This window comes from Plectropomus leopardus, chromosome 10 (genome assembly GCF_008729295.1).
Source record: "Plectropomus leopardus isolate mb chromosome 10, YSFRI_Pleo_2.0, whole genome shotgun sequence".
Lineage (NCBI taxonomy): Eukaryota > Metazoa > Chordata > Actinopteri > Perciformes > Serranidae > Plectropomus > Plectropomus leopardus.
This window is the reverse complement of record NC_056472.1, coordinates 26,591,082-26,610,230: the sequence shown is the minus strand read 5'-3', so window position 1 is coordinate 26,610,230 and position 19,149 is coordinate 26,591,082. Positions and strand designations below refer to the sequence as shown.

General features: G+C 39.2%; 1 protein-coding gene across 7 annotated transcripts in view; it reads right to left on the bottom strand.

Moving 5' to 3' along the window:
- The window catches only part of usp9 (ubiquitin specific peptidase 9), a 53,862-nt gene that overhangs the window by 31,527 nt on the left and 3,186 nt on the right, over positions 1–19,149 (bottom strand). For all 7 annotated transcript variants that reach the window (XM_042494969.1, XM_042494972.1, XM_042494971.1 and 4 more), the window contains exons 2-12: positions 16,006–16,274; positions 10,829–10,974; positions 10,208–10,287; positions 9,276–9,388; positions 6,110–6,328; positions 3,222–3,337; positions 2,846–3,097; positions 2,599–2,734; positions 2,360–2,512; positions 410–514; positions 25–231 (exon numbers count right to left, since the gene is read on the bottom strand). In XM_042494969.1, coding sequence (XP_042350903.1) covers positions 25–231; positions 410–514; positions 2,360–2,512; positions 2,599–2,734; positions 2,846–3,097; positions 3,222–3,337; positions 6,110–6,328; positions 9,276–9,388; positions 10,208–10,287; positions 10,829–10,974; positions 16,006–16,107 — 1,629 coding nt within the window. In that variant the 5' untranslated portion in view covers positions 16,108–16,274. The remainder of the gene's footprint in view (positions 1–24; positions 232–409; positions 515–2,359; positions 2,513–2,598; positions 2,735–2,845; positions 3,098–3,221; positions 3,338–6,109; positions 6,329–9,275; positions 9,389–10,207; positions 10,288–10,828; positions 10,975–16,005; positions 16,275–19,149) is intronic.

Genomic DNA, 19,149 nt, shown 5'->3' with positions numbered 1-19,149 from the left:
TTCAACATATCCACCAACACATACCTGTGAGCAGCTGTAATCTAATATTTTGATGTGAGCACTAAGAGCCTGGTCCATGATGTCTACAGGCACATCATCGCTGTGTGCCAGGTTCCACAGCAGGTTTAGGACCTTGTGGGCCATCACCCCATCCTTATCATCCTCAGCCAAGCGCCGGATAAGCTCCAGCAGTTTTTCACGCTGCTTCTTGCTGGCGTTGGTCCAGCTTGCCTGCACAAGAGGAGCAACAGAGTCCAGAGGTTAAGAAAATGGATGTTGCAGTATGTTGTTGTGATGTACCAATTACACCAACAGAAAGAAAAGATACAGTGCATTGCATTGCATTTGCATTACAGTGCAGAACACCTTTATAATCTGTGATTGAGCGACTTAAACAACTTTCACTCACCTTGAAACAGTCAAAAAGGTGATCAAGCTGCTCAGGCGAGAAGTCCCATGCCAGCTTGGCCAGGAGGTCATGGACGTTCTTCACAATGGCCTCATGCTTACCAGCCTGCAGATATACAACAACCCGACTGGTGGGTTAACAAAATACTTCCAACATCCACCATTGAACATCTCAGCAGCGTCAGGGATATGCTGCAGTTGAAATGCTGACAAAGGGCAATTAAAAGCCAGACACCAGGTTGTGCCAGACAGGCAACTTTTTGTTTAGGATGATTTGCAGTTGTGTTTCAGTTACAAGAAAATCAGCCATGATTTGTACCATGTACTTTGATTGAGTTTTCTTTCGAAAACAAATGTAACAGTTTCGCATTTAAACTTGAACTGTAATATTTCCTTCTTACTCTAGGTTTTAAGAGGTTTAAACTCCAAAACAGCTTTATTACTGGAGGCTTTGGTGACCCTGATGAAGTGTATGTTTTGATCTAATATCTTTGTTTATGGAACATATCTGTTTGTGTACTTATCTATCTCTTAATTTTTATCCTCATTTTATTTTTATTTATTTATTTTCACGCTCTAAAGGTCTTCATGTTAATGTGGTTGTGGCCGTTGTTTATGTATGTTCATTTTGTCTCTGTGAACCAATAAAAAGAGAATTACAAAAATAAAAATAAATTAAAAAAAATAAATAAAAATAGCTGACAGCTGTCATTGGGCGAGAGGCGGGGTACACCCTGGACAGATCGCCAGACTATTGACACATATAGACAGACAACCATTCACACTCATAATCTACTGACAAGCGGTTACGGACAATAAATGAAAATGAATGAATGAATAAAAAAAAAAAAAAAATAGGTGAAGTTGAACCAGAAATCCTTCCTCTGTTTCTACTTCAGGCGTGATCAGAGCCAGATATACAGCTAAGTGTGTCCTGATCACACCATGCAGGCTCAACTGATATTGGTATAGTCAGTAGCACAAACATTATTGATGTCAGTCCAGTGACTGGTAGAGCAGATCATTTCTAGTCTAAAAACATAAGTGGGCAAGAAAGCATGACTGGCGGGAAGGCTGGTGCTTACCACTACTGAAAACAAAATGTGATGATGATTGGACAGGTGCTGCCAGTCCAAAACATACAAGAACTATTAACTAGTAACTTTCAGCTAATTTCTTTCAACATGCTAAAAAAAAACTACATAAAGTTTGTCTGCACAAAACGACAGAGCCACACACTCATGTCATGTTGTGTTTGGTCATATCCCAATTATGCTGCTTTCACATGGAATCAGGCAGACGGCAGACGGCAGACGGAAAACACCTTCTGGATGGCACAAGAAAAACAAACAGTCTGACAGAATGGCAGAACGGTAAAACGAAACATGCATGACAATGTGTTGCAACAATGCTGTGGTGCTGTTCACAAAAAAGGGGAAAAAATTGGAATTCAATTATTTTATGTTCATTACTTTGCGTAATTTCTCTAGTAATGTCCAGATCGCCTGTGTTTTCTGCTGGTGTGAAGAAGCGAACATTTGATTGTAAATTCCCTCATGGAGCAAAAAATTTGAAATATTTTTTATATATTAATGCTGTCTACTGTTACTATTGCTGATTTTCTCTGCTGGCCTCAGCTAATTTTACCGTTCTGCTCTCATTCGCCAAAATGATATCCACTTTGCTGTCTACCATCTCCTTGATTCCATCTGAACGCAGCATTACTCAAGCAGCAGTGCTGTATTGTTGTTTTCTGAAGAAGATGGCATCTGTTTAAGACTCTCCTGTTTTAAACCAACTAAAACACACCAATACTCAATATTCAATATCAGCATATAAGGAGCTATTTGCTGGCACACATGAATCTTTGGGTTTCCTTAACTTGTAATGGGCTTTTGTCACTCAGACTTAACAGTTAATTAGAATAATATTAAGAATATTGTTAGTGTACCTGAGCCGCCCAGATGTTGTCCAGATCCTGCATTGTAAGCGCTTTTTCTTTGATAACGAAGCGAAGGATCTTCTCCAGTTTCTCTACATACTGCGGCTGGTGCAAACTGTCCCTCAGCACGATGGACAGGATGTGGTTCTGTTGGATCCACTCCTAATGTAGGACAAGGAGGCACAGAGAGGATTTTAGATACAAAGAAATATTTGGCGCACAGTATAAATGTTAGGAGCTGAGCTTACCGCCATGCGCTCTGCAGTCAGCCACTCCTCCTCCTCAGGGTTATGCCGATGGGTGTAGTAGGACACACTGGAGATCACCTTGTTAACTTCATTTAGTGCATTCATTTTGCCGTTAAAAGAAGAAATTTGCAATAACCTGGCAATGAAAATTGAGAGTTTATTTAGTTAACATCAAATTAAATGCAGTCATAATTCAACGTAAGCCCTTCGTTTAATAATAACAACTGGCGTGATCTTTTTTACTTACCTAAGAATCATTTTTAATCTAAAAATCTCTAAGTTCTTCACGGTTTCCTCCTGCCCCGGTACACGAGAAGCCAGATTCTTCAGAGACTTGATTATCATGGACAGTGCGTCGTTTTTGGCTTCATTCTTGGCCTCTTTCTTCAGCTCCTCATCTGTGAGATTCTCTAGAAACTGGGGAACCATCTCAATGACTGGAAGGAAGTACTTCTTTACCGTGTGCAATGTGAGGAACTCGTAACACTGGCCAAAAGGCCTGTAACACAAAGAACAGAAAATCAGGGTCATCGTAACCTCTAAGAACACTTAAAGCACATAAAATGTAAAAGAAAGCCCTTTGACAAGTTATAGAATATTGTTTTCATAAACCACAGCCGTACTTGATAAGTGCAGCGATGATCTGGACGTTCAGTGCTTGGCCGCTCATGAAGCGATCGTGCAACATTTGAAACCCGTTTAACGTGCCAAATTTGTTTATTAAGTCCACCAACCAGCCCTGTGAATTGAAAAAAAAAGCACAAGAGAAAACACATTACAGAAGTTGCCTTAAGTCCAACAAACAGACTTGTGAATTAAAAAAACATGAGAGAAAAACACATCGAAGATGTTGCCTTTAATCTGTTGACTGAGATAAGGTTTCCCAAATTGTACTCAAATTCCCTAAAAGAGATTTCCTGTTAGGAGTATAACTGACATTGATTTCCTCAACAAAAAGAAAACTACTGATTTTTTTCGACGACCAAGTTCACAATTACGAGCTTGAAAAACAATATTGGCATTCATTATTTTCTCCTCAAGTTTGATTTGAGACAGAGATCCAAAGCTTTGAGAAAGAGACACAAAGAGAGAGATCAAAAGCACTGAGCGCTCTCACAATATTCTACAAATGTTGATCCGAGCTTGGCAAAAAAAGCTGCCACTTATTCTTGGAATAATTTACAGAAGGAACGGAAATTGTCTGAGCGGATTGCTATCAGGGAATTTAAGTTCATTTTAAAGGATCGAGAAAATAGCACTCTTGGTCAATGTGATTGCTATTCAGATAATCACTGAAATCATTTTAGACAATTGTACATGTCTCTGTATTCAACAAGTTTTATGCATTTCATTTTGACTGGATTTTTTTGCTTGCTTATTCATAATGTGTGACAGTTGTCTGCTTGTGATCATCTTTACAATGTTTCATGTTTAGATAGATAGACTGACTAATTGGTTAACAAACATCAGACAGGCAGATAGATAGGATAAGATAAGATAAGATAGGATAAGATAAGACAGATAGATAGAGAGGATAAGATCCAAAAAAAAAATTGGGGTAAGACACATGATAAAAAGTGATCAAGCATTGAGAAAGACGCACAATTGTATGCTGTGTTCACACAACTGACACAGCAACAGGCTAGAAGTCATTTTAAATCAAACCCTGTGATGAAGCTACAAACTTACTCCAGAACCGTCATGACACACTACAAATCAAAGGTGAGCTGGCCTTTACTCTTTCAGCGTTCCAATTATGCAGTGTGCAAGCGTCAACCAATACCATGTTCTGTTTGCAGCTGAGGTACTGTGTTATTTAGCTGAGTTAGCTGAAGTTTGGCTACCTTTCAGCAGTACACTAGGGGATGTATGAGGGCAGCAAACAAATACAAACTAAGATAATGTTCAATCGAGTTCTTTTGTTGCACACAAGCCCAGGACGAAACAATTTTTTCAACGTGTGCAACCCTTCAACAGTGACTCGGCAATGATGTAGGTGGCCACACTGTTGCTTTGTCACTAGTAGTGTGAACACAGCATTTAAGGGCAACTGGGAGAGATTTCAAACAGCTATACCTGATGAGAAAATTAACTACTGCTTCCCAGTCAATAAATAACTTAAGCGAAATTCTGGCTAAATTGTTGCACAGTGGAACCCTAAGTAATCCTGGGCCCCCTGCCAACAGAGGCAGACAGACAGCAGTACTGCAGTACTGTTCATACTGACCTTGTGCCCACGCTGTATTCATCACATTTCACTGTAAATTTCCTATTCTCTGTTGTATCCACCTTCTCTTTTATACAATTTGCTGTTTAACAGAGGCATTAAGTGTGTTATAGACTGCGAGTTCCATATTTTTCATTATCAGGCTACTCCAGTGAGGGATTCTCTTTGTTTCATAAGGGCCCTTAGGGTAAGACTAAAATGCCACCCTATGGATTTTGTCTAGGAGGAGAAGAGACAGACTGACTGTATTCTGGTTGGAGAAAACTGCCTGTTTCCTGCACAACACATCCTCACAGTGATTTTCTGTTTTATACATGCCTTAACATTTATCTTATATTAGAAATACATTTGTTAGGTAATATCATGCATAATGTTAACTGTTAAAGGAAAAGTAAATATTGGTCCAGTAAAGAATGAAAATGAAAGTCTATAGCCTGTTTTACACTGCCTGTTCAACGCAGAAATATCACAGCGTTATGCTGCCTTGCTGCCCTGTATGTACATTTCATGAAATAGTGGGACAGAGTTGTCTCGCATTTACGTCGGCACATGAGGAAGTTACAGTGCTAAAATGGTGTCTGTATAAACAGAACAGCAGGCAGGATGGGACCATGGGCAGGATGGGTGCAACATTTTGAAGTTGTGTTATGTGTGCGATCCACTGCAGAAATTTAATAGCAGAGCCAATAGCAGTTACCGGGTAATTAAAAGATCAAGAACAGCACCCATGAATATCCAAAAACTTGGGTGCCCATTAGCTCACCTTGTAGAGTGAGAGCCCTGTGCACTGAGGCTGTGTCCTCACCACAGCTCTGCAGGTTCAACTCAAACTAGTGGCCCTTTGCTGCATGTCTTCCCCTCTCTTTCCCCCTTTGAAACTTTCACTTTTCTATCATAATACAAGCAAAAAGCCCCCAAAAAAATCTTTAAAAAAAAAATCTGCAAATTGGAAACACAATGAGATTTGGGGGTTCCTTCCCTTCCAAGCAAAGAACAAGATCAGCAGCCATATACCAGAGAAGGTGAATGATTGTTATTTCCATGTTAATGGTATTGTTATTTTTTAGAAAGTGCGGCCGATGCGTATGTTATATGTCACACTACAGGCCGACACTGTCACGCCTGTCACGCCTCTTGATTCCACGATGCCAGCATACCATTTAAAATCTCACACTGGGGCAGCATGTTGCCTCCATCATTTCATTGTGACCTTCACAAAACTTTGTGATTATTATGTTCAAAAGACAATTTTATGTCAGGTCAAATGTTGCAGTGGTGATTCACCTTAGGAGAGCGTGGGTCTGGTGGTCGGGCGAAGAGCTCATCGTCGGCCAGCTGTGCTCCAGCGGGGACAGTCTCAGAGGGCCGTGTGCCATTGTAGATGTGGAACTTGCAGTGGGGGTTGGTGGCCATCGCCAGCAGCTCCAGTAGTGGGAACCAGTCCTGAGAGAGCTTGGCCACACACAGCTCCACCAACCGGTGTGTGTTATTGATGATACACCTCTGTGAGACAAGATTTGATGGGAGGAAGAAAACAGTGACATATTACCAATTTGACTATGAGGGACAGATAAAGGAGAGTGAGTAAGAGCATTTTAAGTCCCTCAATAACCTTATATTTTCACCTGAAAATCCTGTGTTTTCTTCACACGTAGACCATGCTTGGGTGGAAGCATATCCTGACTCATTACAACAGTAAAGTTTATACATGCGGTTTGATATCATTTAATTTGCACTGAATCCCCAGAACCATTTAACAGTGTACATATCGCTCATCTTGATAGGACTCAATTTTTTAAAACTACATTTAGTGTTTTCGAACCTCAACAGCTGACTGCAATAACACCAAATGTTTGCACTGTGTGAAAAATACGACTTTGCAAGATATGGTTAACACACTGGCCTTTAATTCATCTAATGTTTGAATCCTCTCTCTTATTGAATCCTTCTATCTTCTTGAATTACTCCTCTGCAGCTCATAAAGTTGATCTCAGAGGCCTAGTATGTTGAAAACAGGTTAGGAAAGGATGGAAGCAATGCTGAAAATATGTTACTGCGCTAAAACTTTTCTTATAATGCAACACAGATGTTTGTCATTTATACTGAATGTTTCTTTGCACAGATAAAAATAAAGACATCAGTCATATGACATGGCTTAAAGTAACGAGATGAATCTAATTCAGCCGTGTGGGTGAACATTTCAAATTATTCAGTGCTAACAGTTTCTTTTATTTTGTTTTTAAAACCGAACGTTGTAACTGACACCTGTACATTAATACACTGTACCTGGAAATATGAGAAATACTATATTATTCATGGCTTCTGCCCAGTTACCCTGTGGTCAAACAGACTTTGATAGAGCAGCTGCCACAGTCTTAACTCCTAAAATATATCACCCTTCAAGTCAAAGGTTTTACTCACATTTTGGTGCAATTACTAGCATTTCACGTCATCTACACATTTGATGTGAAAACTTCAGTATTCCACATAAACAAACAAAAAGTGTGCCTGTTATTCTTATGATTTATAAAGTTACAAACTTATGCTCCTTCTGCATGGCTACCGACTACTTCACAGATCTAGAGGAGCAAGATATCAGCAATCAATATGGGACTGACTCATCAAATTCCCTGAGAATATTCAGAGCAACTGTGGATCATAAAAATAAAGTGTTTCAAGTGTAATGTGCTTGCAAAAAAAATATTTATTTGCAAGGTTTCAGTGCCAGACCTTCATCAGGCAAATACTTTCCAACAATGAAAAACCATTTCAGATAAGGAGTGGCTGTTATGCTGTGTTCACGCTGAGTGACAAAGCAACAGCGTGACCAGCTACATTACTGCTGAGTCTTGTTGCTCAAGCGCTTGTTGTAGTAGATATGTCGTTCTTGGCTTGTGAGTATCTGCCACTTGCAATAAAACACCTTAAAAGAACATCATCTCAATTTTGTAGCTGATCCAACAAATATCTATGTTTCTGATCATTTCTGAGCCCTATCTTAACATCATACTTTGCTGAGATATTGCATCTTGGTGTGTACTGTAATACACAGAAAGCTAGAATGGCATCAGGTAACTTAGCTGAAAGCAGTGCCACAGGTTGAAACAAAAACACACAATTGTTTGATGCTTCACTGTGCCGTTGATGCACTGCAAAAGTGGGTCCGCACCATTTCTATACTGGCGTGCGCTTGCAGTGCACCAAACAAACAGTCTGCACACCATTTGACGGGTATGTTAGCTGGCAAATATGTTGGATCTACTGCTAAATTTGAGCTGCAAGTGCTGCGCATACGTTACCATGACCACACGTCAAATATAAACACATACAAATAAAGGGAACTTTATAAAACAGAAAGGCTTCAATAAAATCATATTTTGAACATTACTGTCCATGTATGCAATTATTTGTCAACAAGGAAAGCTATCATGGCTTCTGTCCTGTAGACTGACACTGTTGTTTGTTTTGTCAGCTGACAATTATTTGGTTGCTGCTACTGTCTGACAGATTACACTCCATTTAAACAGCTCCTACCCTCACCGTATCATGTTGAGCGGTGCACCAGCGGACTGAAATGGAGCACAGCCAGTTAAGGCCAGCTCAACTTTAATTTTTTGCCAGTCAAGCCCATCTGCAGCGTCAATTGTCGGGCTTGGGTTTTTAGCTGTCAGCAGCTTCCTCTCAAAATGACATTTTAGCCTGTTGCTGTGTCATTTGTAGTCTGAACACAAAATGGCTTTAACTAAATAAATGATACAGCCTAATATGAGACAATTAATGGTTTTTTATCTGAAGACGACATATTTCATCATATCTCGGTGCATAGTCCTACTTTATTGATGCTGGTTTTTCACTAAAATGTCGTTATAGATTTAAATAAAAATGCTGTTAACATTATTTAGGGGTGACAGGAGACACAAATACGTTTTTGCCTCCTCACACCCTTGTCCGTCTCACTGGTTTATCATGAAAAGGTTCCAGAGATCAATCTCTTTAACACAACACAACAGCCAGCCTCAGCTACTTCTAACAAAAAGATCATTGATCACTGCTGGCGTTGCCTCTTTCCCTCAGCTCAGAGAACACCAAACAGAAAACTCAATTTACAGGCAACACCAAGGTCTGAACAATGCACACATCCAATGAGATAAGGGTGAAGATGTCAAAGAATAAATAAAGCTAAGGTGACTATGCTGAGTCAAACCAACTGATAATAATATAGATTTCTGTCACCCTTTCTTAACACCTTTGATCCCTCAAATCTATACCAGTACAGAGTCGCTGTCGTGTTATGTGGGAGTAAAAAAGGGAGGTCAGATTCCAAAGACGGTTTCCTTTACCTCTACAATCAAGCTTTTATATGAGTTACAAATGCCAACCTTATTACCTTTTATAAAAACTGAAGAGTTTATTTCATTATATGTATTTTGAGTTAATTATCTCAACTCACATGAATCTCAAACTTCCAGCCACTGACTGCCTCGTCTGTCAGGATCTTTGTGAAGGAGATGGTCAGACCATCTCGGAAAAACCTCTGACATGCCTCACACTTCACATCCAGTCCTGCAAGAAAACACATCCCTCATTTAATACCACACACAATTCATACAAAATGTTCTGCAAAGTGAAATGGCAGATGCTGATGGAAGAGCATAAAGGAGGTATGAAGCCTAACACAGGTTCTTTGAGTTATCAGAGTTCCATTATCTTCAATTATTTTTTAAAATCTGCAAGGCTGTAAATTTCACATAGAAAAGTACATTACATTTATTTTCACATAATTAGTGCAGAAAAATGGCTCATTTATGCTTACTATAAGACGTGGACATTCTTCTGTCTATACTCTGTGTTTATTTCACCAGTATTTGTACAGGTTTTCTGAAAGCTTACTGATGGATGGGCAATACCAGAGATCGAGGAGGCGGTGTACTATAGTTTAGGCAAGATGTGACAGTAGGACTTTAAGACTTTTTTTTAATGGCTGAACTGAATGAATCGTTAATATAATGACACTAATTCTCATTCTTTTTCAGTTCTATTTCATTGTAAATTGAAAGTCTCGGTCTAGCTGGGCAAGTCAGCACAAAAATTATGTAATAATGAAAATAACAGATGAAGACAACACCAGAAAACTAATGTCCAACTTATTTATCAAGCATCAAGAGTAAGCATTTGATGGTTCTAGTGTCTAAAATGTGAAGATTTGTTGCTTTTCTCTCTTTTATATAAATGTAAAATATTCAAAAGATGAAATAAAAGTGAAAATAATCATTAGTAGTGGTCGACAGATTTTCTACATTTAACTGATTTTTTGACCGTTACCAATTTGTACTGCATGATTAGCCTTTAAACCACTGAAAAAAAACATTGGTATTTCCCTACCTTTTTTACTCAGGTCAATAGCAGCTTCCAAGAGGACTTCTAACTCTCCTTTTGGCAAAACCGGAACGACCCAACGAGGCCTGGGAGGAAAGAAATCATAAATCAACTGAAAAACCACCATATATGAGAAAAAGCAAGTATATTGCATGAATGATGTCACCCCAAAGAGCTTAATTTGCTTTGTTGTTAAGAGGGAATGTGACTGTTGTGGTGTCTTTCAGACTGAATGTGAAGCTAATTTTGAAGAGGGCATACAAAGTCAATGGAGACATGAATAGACGTCAATTTTTGGTGCCATAAATTGAGCTTGATTTGAAAATGTTTTGCCTCAAGTCAAAAATTTGCATTAATCACAGACTGTACAACTATATTTCAGAAAAATTCGAAGTCAGGAGGAAGGGCAAAAGAGGTCTGGAACACAAAAAGTCGTCAAGTTGTCAATCGACACAAAAAAATCTGGGATTATTGCAAAGTATCTCCTGCAAAACCTTTAACTAGTATATTGTTTGTCACGATTAAATACAGACTTAACATTTTAGACTAGCAATATCTCAACAGCGAGTCAATGCTCTGTTTGTGTGTCCGAGGATGCAGCCTCTTAATCAGCATGTGACTAAATACCTGTTGATCATATCATCCAGCTTGGCTAGGTCAGTGTGAGGGAAGGCGGGCTCCTCCTCTTCCAGCTGAGGGGGCCCATCCCCCTGGCCCTGTTCATCTGGTGGGCTCACTGGAGAGTTCTCATTAGATGAGTTAGGAGATGATGTCTAGAAAAAAGACAATCAAAATTAGACCTCTGTAGATGTATCATATAACCACCAACCATCATATAATCATATAACCAAGATCTGATAGTAATACTGTGTCAGACATGATATCAAAGTACCTCAAAAACAAATTTCAAGAGGTTATATCGTAGTTTACCAGATTCAATCCTTTAATATAAAATTAAGCTTCTGTGAATCATTTATAAAGCATAAATACATTGTCATGAAAATATGAACAGCTTCAAAGTGTGATTGAGACACTCGTACAATGTAATTCCATGAGGGCTGTGCCAAAACTCCTTTTTTTAATATATATTCAAGCTTCTTTTGAGGTTTTCAATCAAACTTTGAATGTCTGTCGTCATTTCATTAAAAAAAATCCTAAAGCAAAAGCTAAAATTTGAATGAATTGCTTTGTGGGATTAAATTAGCTTCTTTAAAAATTAGATCAACTTTATTTAATGAATAAATGTAATTTATGGTGCAGTTAAATTGCTGTTAGACTGCTCTAATAATACAGGTATACACCTTTAATAATGGTCTATGGCAAGTGGGAGAGCAAACAGTATTGTTTAACCCAGTGGAAATGTTGTTTTTTGAAAGTTTAAATACAAACAAATGTAGACTGAGGCTGAATTTTGCATTTTTTTTCCCCAATAAATTATGACTTTTAGACTTAAGAACACGCTGGATATTCGTTGTTTTTGGAAATGTATGGATCACGAGCATCAAATAATTCTTTTCAGCCACCACTACAATCTATTACAGTGGGGCAATTAGATGATAATATCTGCTATGGGCAGTGTCACTGGCAGAATTAGCTATTTAGCTAATTTAATGGTCTTCCTTCTGAAGAACAAGTGAGAGCAGTGGCTTGGTTGTCTGCTGAAGCTACAAAGCTTTAAACTATTCGTTAAATTCTTAAATGCAATACTTTCTTTATTGTCTCTTATAGAATTATATTCATTCATAAATATCCATCCATCAGGCAGGTGCACCCTGGACAGGTGGCCAGACTATCACAGAAGAAAGACAATGCTCACATTTTCACCTATGTGCAATATAATTAAGAGTAAACAATTAATCTAACCTGCATTTCTGTGAGAAGAAGCTGGAGATCCTGGGCAAAACCTTACCCCAACATGGGGAGAACATGCAAACTCCACAAAAGGGTTAAACTCAAAACCTTCTCACTGGTCAACTTAGTTGCTGTTTGTTTCTAACAACTTGTTGGGGAAAGAATTTTAAGTTTGGCCAAAGGATGGATGTACAGTAACAGCCATGTTGTAGCAAAAAAACATAATTGTTTATCCCCTGATGTTTTATTCACTGGTGCTGTTATCTGTTGTTGTTTTTTTTTTTAGGTAGCATGACAGTTACAGGAAACACAGGTTGAGATAAGGGGTGATGACAGTTTGCAAGCTTATTGTTGTGGGAACATGACGTGTTAAACAACTCAACCACCAGGATACTTCGAGGCATTCTGTTTTGATTCTATGTTTAAAACATATGGATGAAGAAACATGACTTAGTCATAAATAGAGAGTACCAACAGCATGGTTTTAGAGGTGTGAAGAAATGCTGAAATAGCAGCAAAGCAACCATTTTTTGAGACATAGCAGCTTTGCCTGTTAGCTCACTGACACTCACTGTCATATCATTAACTGAAACTGCAGGCTGCTGTCTATCTAATTTGTGTGCTTGTCTGGTCATTCGCTAACAAGGCTGTGCAGTTTCTGGTGTTTTAATGGAGTACAATGGGGCTTTTTTTTTTATCAGTGGTGTATGCGGAGCAAACAAAGGGTAAAAATGGTTCTGACTTGATGTCGCTGACCCCAATCCATAAAAAAACTGACTGAGCCCTAATCTTGATCAATTTTGCTACATTGCTCCAAAAATGATTGTATTTTTACTAATAGCTATGTTTTCTTTGATAAATGAATCCAAAACTGAGGCAAAAACAACAAATGCATTTCATTCCTGCTTGTAGCAGCTGCAAACTTGTCATTTTTGTTTTACTTTTTATTGCAGGATCAAGATGGAACTTTTGACCTGCAAAGCTAGAGGGAAGTTTTACTACCAGTTTCTACAGTGCTATATACAAATGGACAGTCAAGGCCCACTTCTTGTATGGGGGTAGGGTTTCTATTGTTGTGGGCATGAAGTGAACATGCATGTAGGCATAAAGAAGCAGGTGTCTCTCCTGAAAGCCCTTTAAACAAAGCCATTCAAGTCATTATACTCACAGAATTTGGCATACAGAGCATTGCTCTTTTCATCCTTATCTACCAAGAGGAAACAAAATGTGAGGGCTGACATGGATGTGTTAGAAGTATAAATGTGTTAGTATGTGGGTGTATCTCTGTTACGGCGCTGTCAAATAGAAATTTTTGGAAGGAAGAGTGTTTAAGAAACAAAGGCATCGATGTGCGCCCATGAATGTGCATTTAAGCACCATTTTGACCATTCCTGTCTTTCCTAATCTAACATAAGAACATCGGTGCTGGTGTAAACAGCTGTGGATGAACGTGTAAAAGAGGGACACACATAGTCGAGGGAGATGCATAACTGAGAAATATGAAATGTGGGGGTGTGTGGTGAAGGCTCCTTCTGCTTGGCTGACCTACATAGGCAGCTTGCCTCTCACGTCTCACCACCGCTCATCTCTAACCAACACAGGCCTGCACATGCACACGCACAAAGATACACACACACCCTTTATCCATCACTCAGGAGGCTCTGTTCATTGATGCCTCGCCTTCACTCTTTCTCCCTCTTTTCCGCTCCCTCCTCCCCTCCCTTTTCGTCCCCTTGGGCATCTGTGTGTGGTTTAGGTACGAGCAATATCTGTTTAAAAAAACTGTGCTGCAGTGTCTGGACTAACAAAAACAGAAATATCAAAAATACATTCCATGCCTTCTCCCCTAACAGGTTAATTTAAATACATGTTGCCACCGCCAGAAAGGAAGGTGTAATTATCAATCATTGAAATCAAATACAAGAAGACGTAACTGGATGACCGCAGCAGACAACCAAAGGACGACAAGAACAAAAATATTCAACATAAAGGGCAAAATATCTTGGTTTACATCTTGGTACGTGAGAGTCATGGTTCAGTTCAAACTCCAGTTTAGGAGATGCGCCTCAGTGCATCTTCAATACAGCGTAGAGATGGAAACTATTTACTGACATTATAAACCCTGGTAAAATACTCTATGATTAATATCAGGGTAGGAAATTAGCACTAGCCACCAGCTAAATGTGCAAATGCTGGTAAAATATGTACATGGCTGGTAGATTTGCCTAGCTCACCAGCTAAAAACTGAAATGTCATCTATAAAATGGCTGGCAAGTAAGTTAAAAAGAGAGGTTACAGTGTCATATTGCATCATATCATATTGTTGCAGTACAACACATGCACAGTAAAATCTGGTCTACACTTGAAAGGTGCACAATTGTAGAAAATGGGAATGACTGATTCCTTTCACTAAGGAGTCTATAGTCAGCCTTTGGTCAAAATATATTAAGAAAGGTATGGGTTTTTACTTTCTAGAGGTTGTGTCCTCGCTGCAGCGGCCGCGGGTTCAATTCTGGCCTTGGCCCGTTGCTGCATATGACCCCCCTAACTCTCCCCCTTTCACGCTTTGACTGTCCTATCAATTAAAGGCTTAAAAAGCCCAAAAAATTATCTTAAAAAAAAAAAGATAGTTGTATTGTTTATATTGATGTGTCTGATTTTTTCCTCATATAATGTTTGTGTAATCCAAAAATTCTGCAATTATTAAATAGATCCTTAATAAATAACGGAAAACAACAAAAACAACCTTTCATCCATTTAATCGTACCCAAAAAGTTCTGTCAGGCACACCTGAAGAGTAACCGTCCCTTTATTTCTAGCATGTGTCATACCCCATAGCTCCCATGGGATCAAGGAGCATATGCCAGTCTCCTTTGAATAACCTTGGTAGCTGGGTGGACAAAAAAAAGTGAATTTCCAACACTAGTTAGTATTACTATTTCAAATTTGAACTATAATGAAAACCATTTATGATTACCACGCTTTGAAAAACTCACTCATACTATCTAGCATCAACCAAAGTTAGCAACAGTCTCCCAAACGCAAGTACAAAGTGGCCGCACAGCAGGTAAATTAAGTGATGCTACTGGTCCCTTTTCCTCATCTACAGCAACAGATACTTGAGAAAGCATGTCAAAGGCAGGCTAACTTTAATATTAATGCACATTTGATACAGTTTTCATATGTTTACGAAAGGTATTGGCTATGTTATTATTTCAATGTTAATGCAAAAAAGTGCACAGTCCAAATTCTATTTGTGCGTTTTAATATAAAACTATCCATACTTTTTTTGACATTTTTAGCACATTGTATCAACACAGTTTCGCACAGGTTGCCAGTGTATGTGTGGCAGTAGACGACGATGACGCGAACACTCTAGTAACATTCTAGCAAAAGGCAAGAGGTCACAATAGGCTATAAAACTAAACGGCATCTCTACGCTAAGAAATTGGAAATACAAAATAAATACAAAAATAAAAGTTAAACTTGTGCATTAGGAGGAGGTTTTACCATTTGTTTAACCTTGGCTGTAAGCCAATGCAAATGCCAACTCAGTAACTGTTTATCCTGTTCTGCTTTTGTGTCGAACAGCTGCTTGAAAGCAGCAGGGTTAAGGAGTGGGGCTTTGGTTGGTTTCTTCCTCGTCCCGACAATCTGTTGCTGTTGTAGCTGACCAGGAACGTGCAGGCAGGTCTTCCTGCTCCAGTGTTTAATTTGCGCTCTCCATAGTGTGACTTGCTCTCACATCAATCAGCTTGTTGTATTAACTTCAGCACCTGTTGCTAATTGCGTGAACTCTGGTTCAACATTATGCGCATCAATCTTCAAACCATGAATTCTGTGTGCTCCAAACTATGATCCCTGTAGTGGGACGGTTTGACATCAGTATGCAACCCGATACAGCCCTAGAAAGGGCTAATGTAGAGCTTTAGCTGGAAAAAAAAGATACTGACCTGGTTCTGTGGCAGTGGGGGTTGGCTCTGAGCATCAGGTGCCTGGCCCTGGCCCTGACTGTCATTGCCCCCCACCGGAGAGCCACGCGTGGTGGCTGTCATGCTCGCCACAGGGCAGATCTTGGCAATCTTGGCCTCTTAGGGAGCGCTGGCCAGGAGGGAAATCACAGCCACCTCAGCTGTAGAGCAGAGGGAAGAGAGCCCGAACACACGAGAGAGGGACACAAGCACCTGGAGATCTGGATGTGCCGCTGAGACCATTGCATAACCTGGAACAGGGAAGAGGGCTAAAGGTCAGATTTATCAGCAGCATGGTTAACTTACTCTCAAAATACACGCGATAGATATAATCTTTTACTGCAGAAATCACAGTCTACATCATATTGTTCTCAACTGGGCTGTGCTTAGTAATTGACCACGTCTATCTCAAGAACTGCCTTACTTAAGTTCTGTGTTCAATCATCAACATGGTGTATCATGAATTTAGATGCTACAGCTGGGCTTTGGAGGGCTGACACGGATCACTAATTTAAATTAGTTTCAGAATATCCAGCACCAATCATTAATGATTCCTTCCTTGCTCATTATAACTTAATTACACCTCATAAAGTCAGCAATCGAATCATCTTATACATAAAATTCTATATAGATCTCCCACACCTGCATGCTTTACTAAATTACCACAGAGAAGCTTCAAAGGTCGATTACTAACAGACATTTTTACATCTCTTTCAGACACCAGGCGAATATGCCAACCAGTGGGACAACACTGCAGTGGACAGTGTTACTGCCAGCCTATGTAGCCTTACAACGGCGTAATAAATAACAATATCAAACTCTGATATACCTCAAAAGTAATCCTACATAGCCTAGTTTCATTTTAACTCTGATATTCTGTTGCATCATGCTAACACAGGCCCCTAAACACTATGAACAATCAGCCGGAGGACACAGCCTGCCTGAATCCATCTCAGGTCCCACCACAGTCGACAGCACCATCTCAAATGTGTGTGAGGGCAGACATGAGCATATAGCCCCAGGTGTGTATAGTGGCGATAGGGCAGCGGTGAAGGATTGTGAAGTGAAAACACTGCATTACATTTTCTTTATTCTAATATTTTTCTGACTGGCATATATAGAATACTACCCACTTAATCATTCGTAATGCAGATTATTATTGTCATACTTTCTCTGGATGCCTTAGACTTCATCAATTCTATTTTTTGCAACATGGGCCTTATTTTTGTTGTTTTATCCATTATATTTTTATCAATAATAATGAAACTGTACTCATAAGTTAACTGCTGAGATGTGGGAACATGACGACACTGCTACAGTCCGATGAGGCGAGAACCCCCAAGCGGTGAGACAATCAGACTGTTTCAAACAAGCTGGCAGTTTGGCCACATTATCCAACCCACTTTACTCTGAGGTGAAACTTGTAAAGTCAGTCATATTCCCTCACTGGGAGTTAAGCCAGGAAGTTGTGCCTGTAAACTGCAAAAGATATTTACCACAGAGGGTCGGGGTGATACCGTTACTGTGCTTTCAATTTCTATTCCATATATGTTTATCTTATCTGAAGGTTTCTTTAAAACCTGCATAATCAGGAAGCCACATTACTCAAATGGTTAAGGACCATGCCACTTAAGAGTAACTGCTTAAGTTCAACTCCAGCCAGAGGACATTTGTGGCATGTCATACCTCTGTCTCTCTCTCTCTCATCATGTTTTATGTCTGTCTCTATATTGTGGCTGTCAAACACCGGCAAAACAATAAAAAATAATCCTCAAAATAATACAAGCCTGCCTGATTGTCCAACCTTTCCGTGTCTTAATTCTTTTTGGAGATGTCCCGACATTCCCAGACATCACCACTTACACTGAGTGAGTGCAATGTAATTATTAGTTATAGGACCAACAGATAAAACTAGAGAAATAAGACCTAGCTAGTATGACACTAGAATATCCCTTTAAATGCCAGTACAATAATCAGAAAAACATGATGCAGCCTGCCAATTTAGCCCTTGGCACTGGCACATAACTGTGTGATCAACAACAAATCCAGAAGATAAACATATCCTTTTAAAGGAGGTGTCATGCTGCATTTCAGTCTAAAACTTTCATGCTTTCGGATAAATCTGGAATACAGTATCATTTCAGGTTTTTTATTTTTTTCAGCAGCCAAGAAGGTGCAGAAATAAAACTAACAGAATCTGTTAATAGTGTTTTAAATAAGCCACATGTATAAATATATATTTTTGGCTAGTATAACTAGAACTAGAACAAGAAGACTATGAATGAACTGCTGTGACTTCTGGGACCAATGCATGAGCACACTTGCCTCCATATCAGCAGCAGAAAAGCTGATGCCAAATACTAACATTATTAAAGAAAACAATTAGGGGATATTTATTGGTTCCTGTTTCTTACAGTGTCCAGGATTTGCAACTGAACTAAAATCAGAGCAGAACTGTTAAGTGAAATGCTCGACTATACAAATCAGTACACCACACCTTTTGGTCTTCCTGTCATTAAATTAACACAAAGTTGTGTTAGAGTCTATGCTGTTTTAAATGTATTTTATAATTGAAGGTGGGAAAGGTTTATACCAGTTTTACAGAGTGCCAATAAAGCCAGAACCGTCTTCCACAGCGATTCCCGTAATCAAAATCAATACAGTGCAGTATGACTTCATGATTTTTTTTTTTTAGACAAAATAGAAAAAATCCAAGACATGCGCTACACTGTTTAAGCAGCTGAAAGCTTTAGTGAAGTTGACAATCACGCTATATCTAAGTCTGACCCTTTGTAAGCCCCAGAGGACATAAGGCCATGAGTCATTATGTGCTCAATTTCACTTACTTTCTAAAAGCCCATGTTTACTGAATCTTCTGCCCAGAAACATCAAAAGTTTACCAGCTCAACAAAAGACTGGGAACAGGAACAGAATTCAAGCGAAATGTTTGGCGTACATAATACAGAAATCTGAGGTACATACAAAGCAACCAAAAATGTGAGAGCATATACATCATTAAACACCATAACTGCTTCTGTTTTGCCCTCTTGGAGAGGAATGACTGACTGTTACAGCTAAAACCAACAGTCTAATTTGCAAGCACATGTCTCACAAGTGAACATGGGC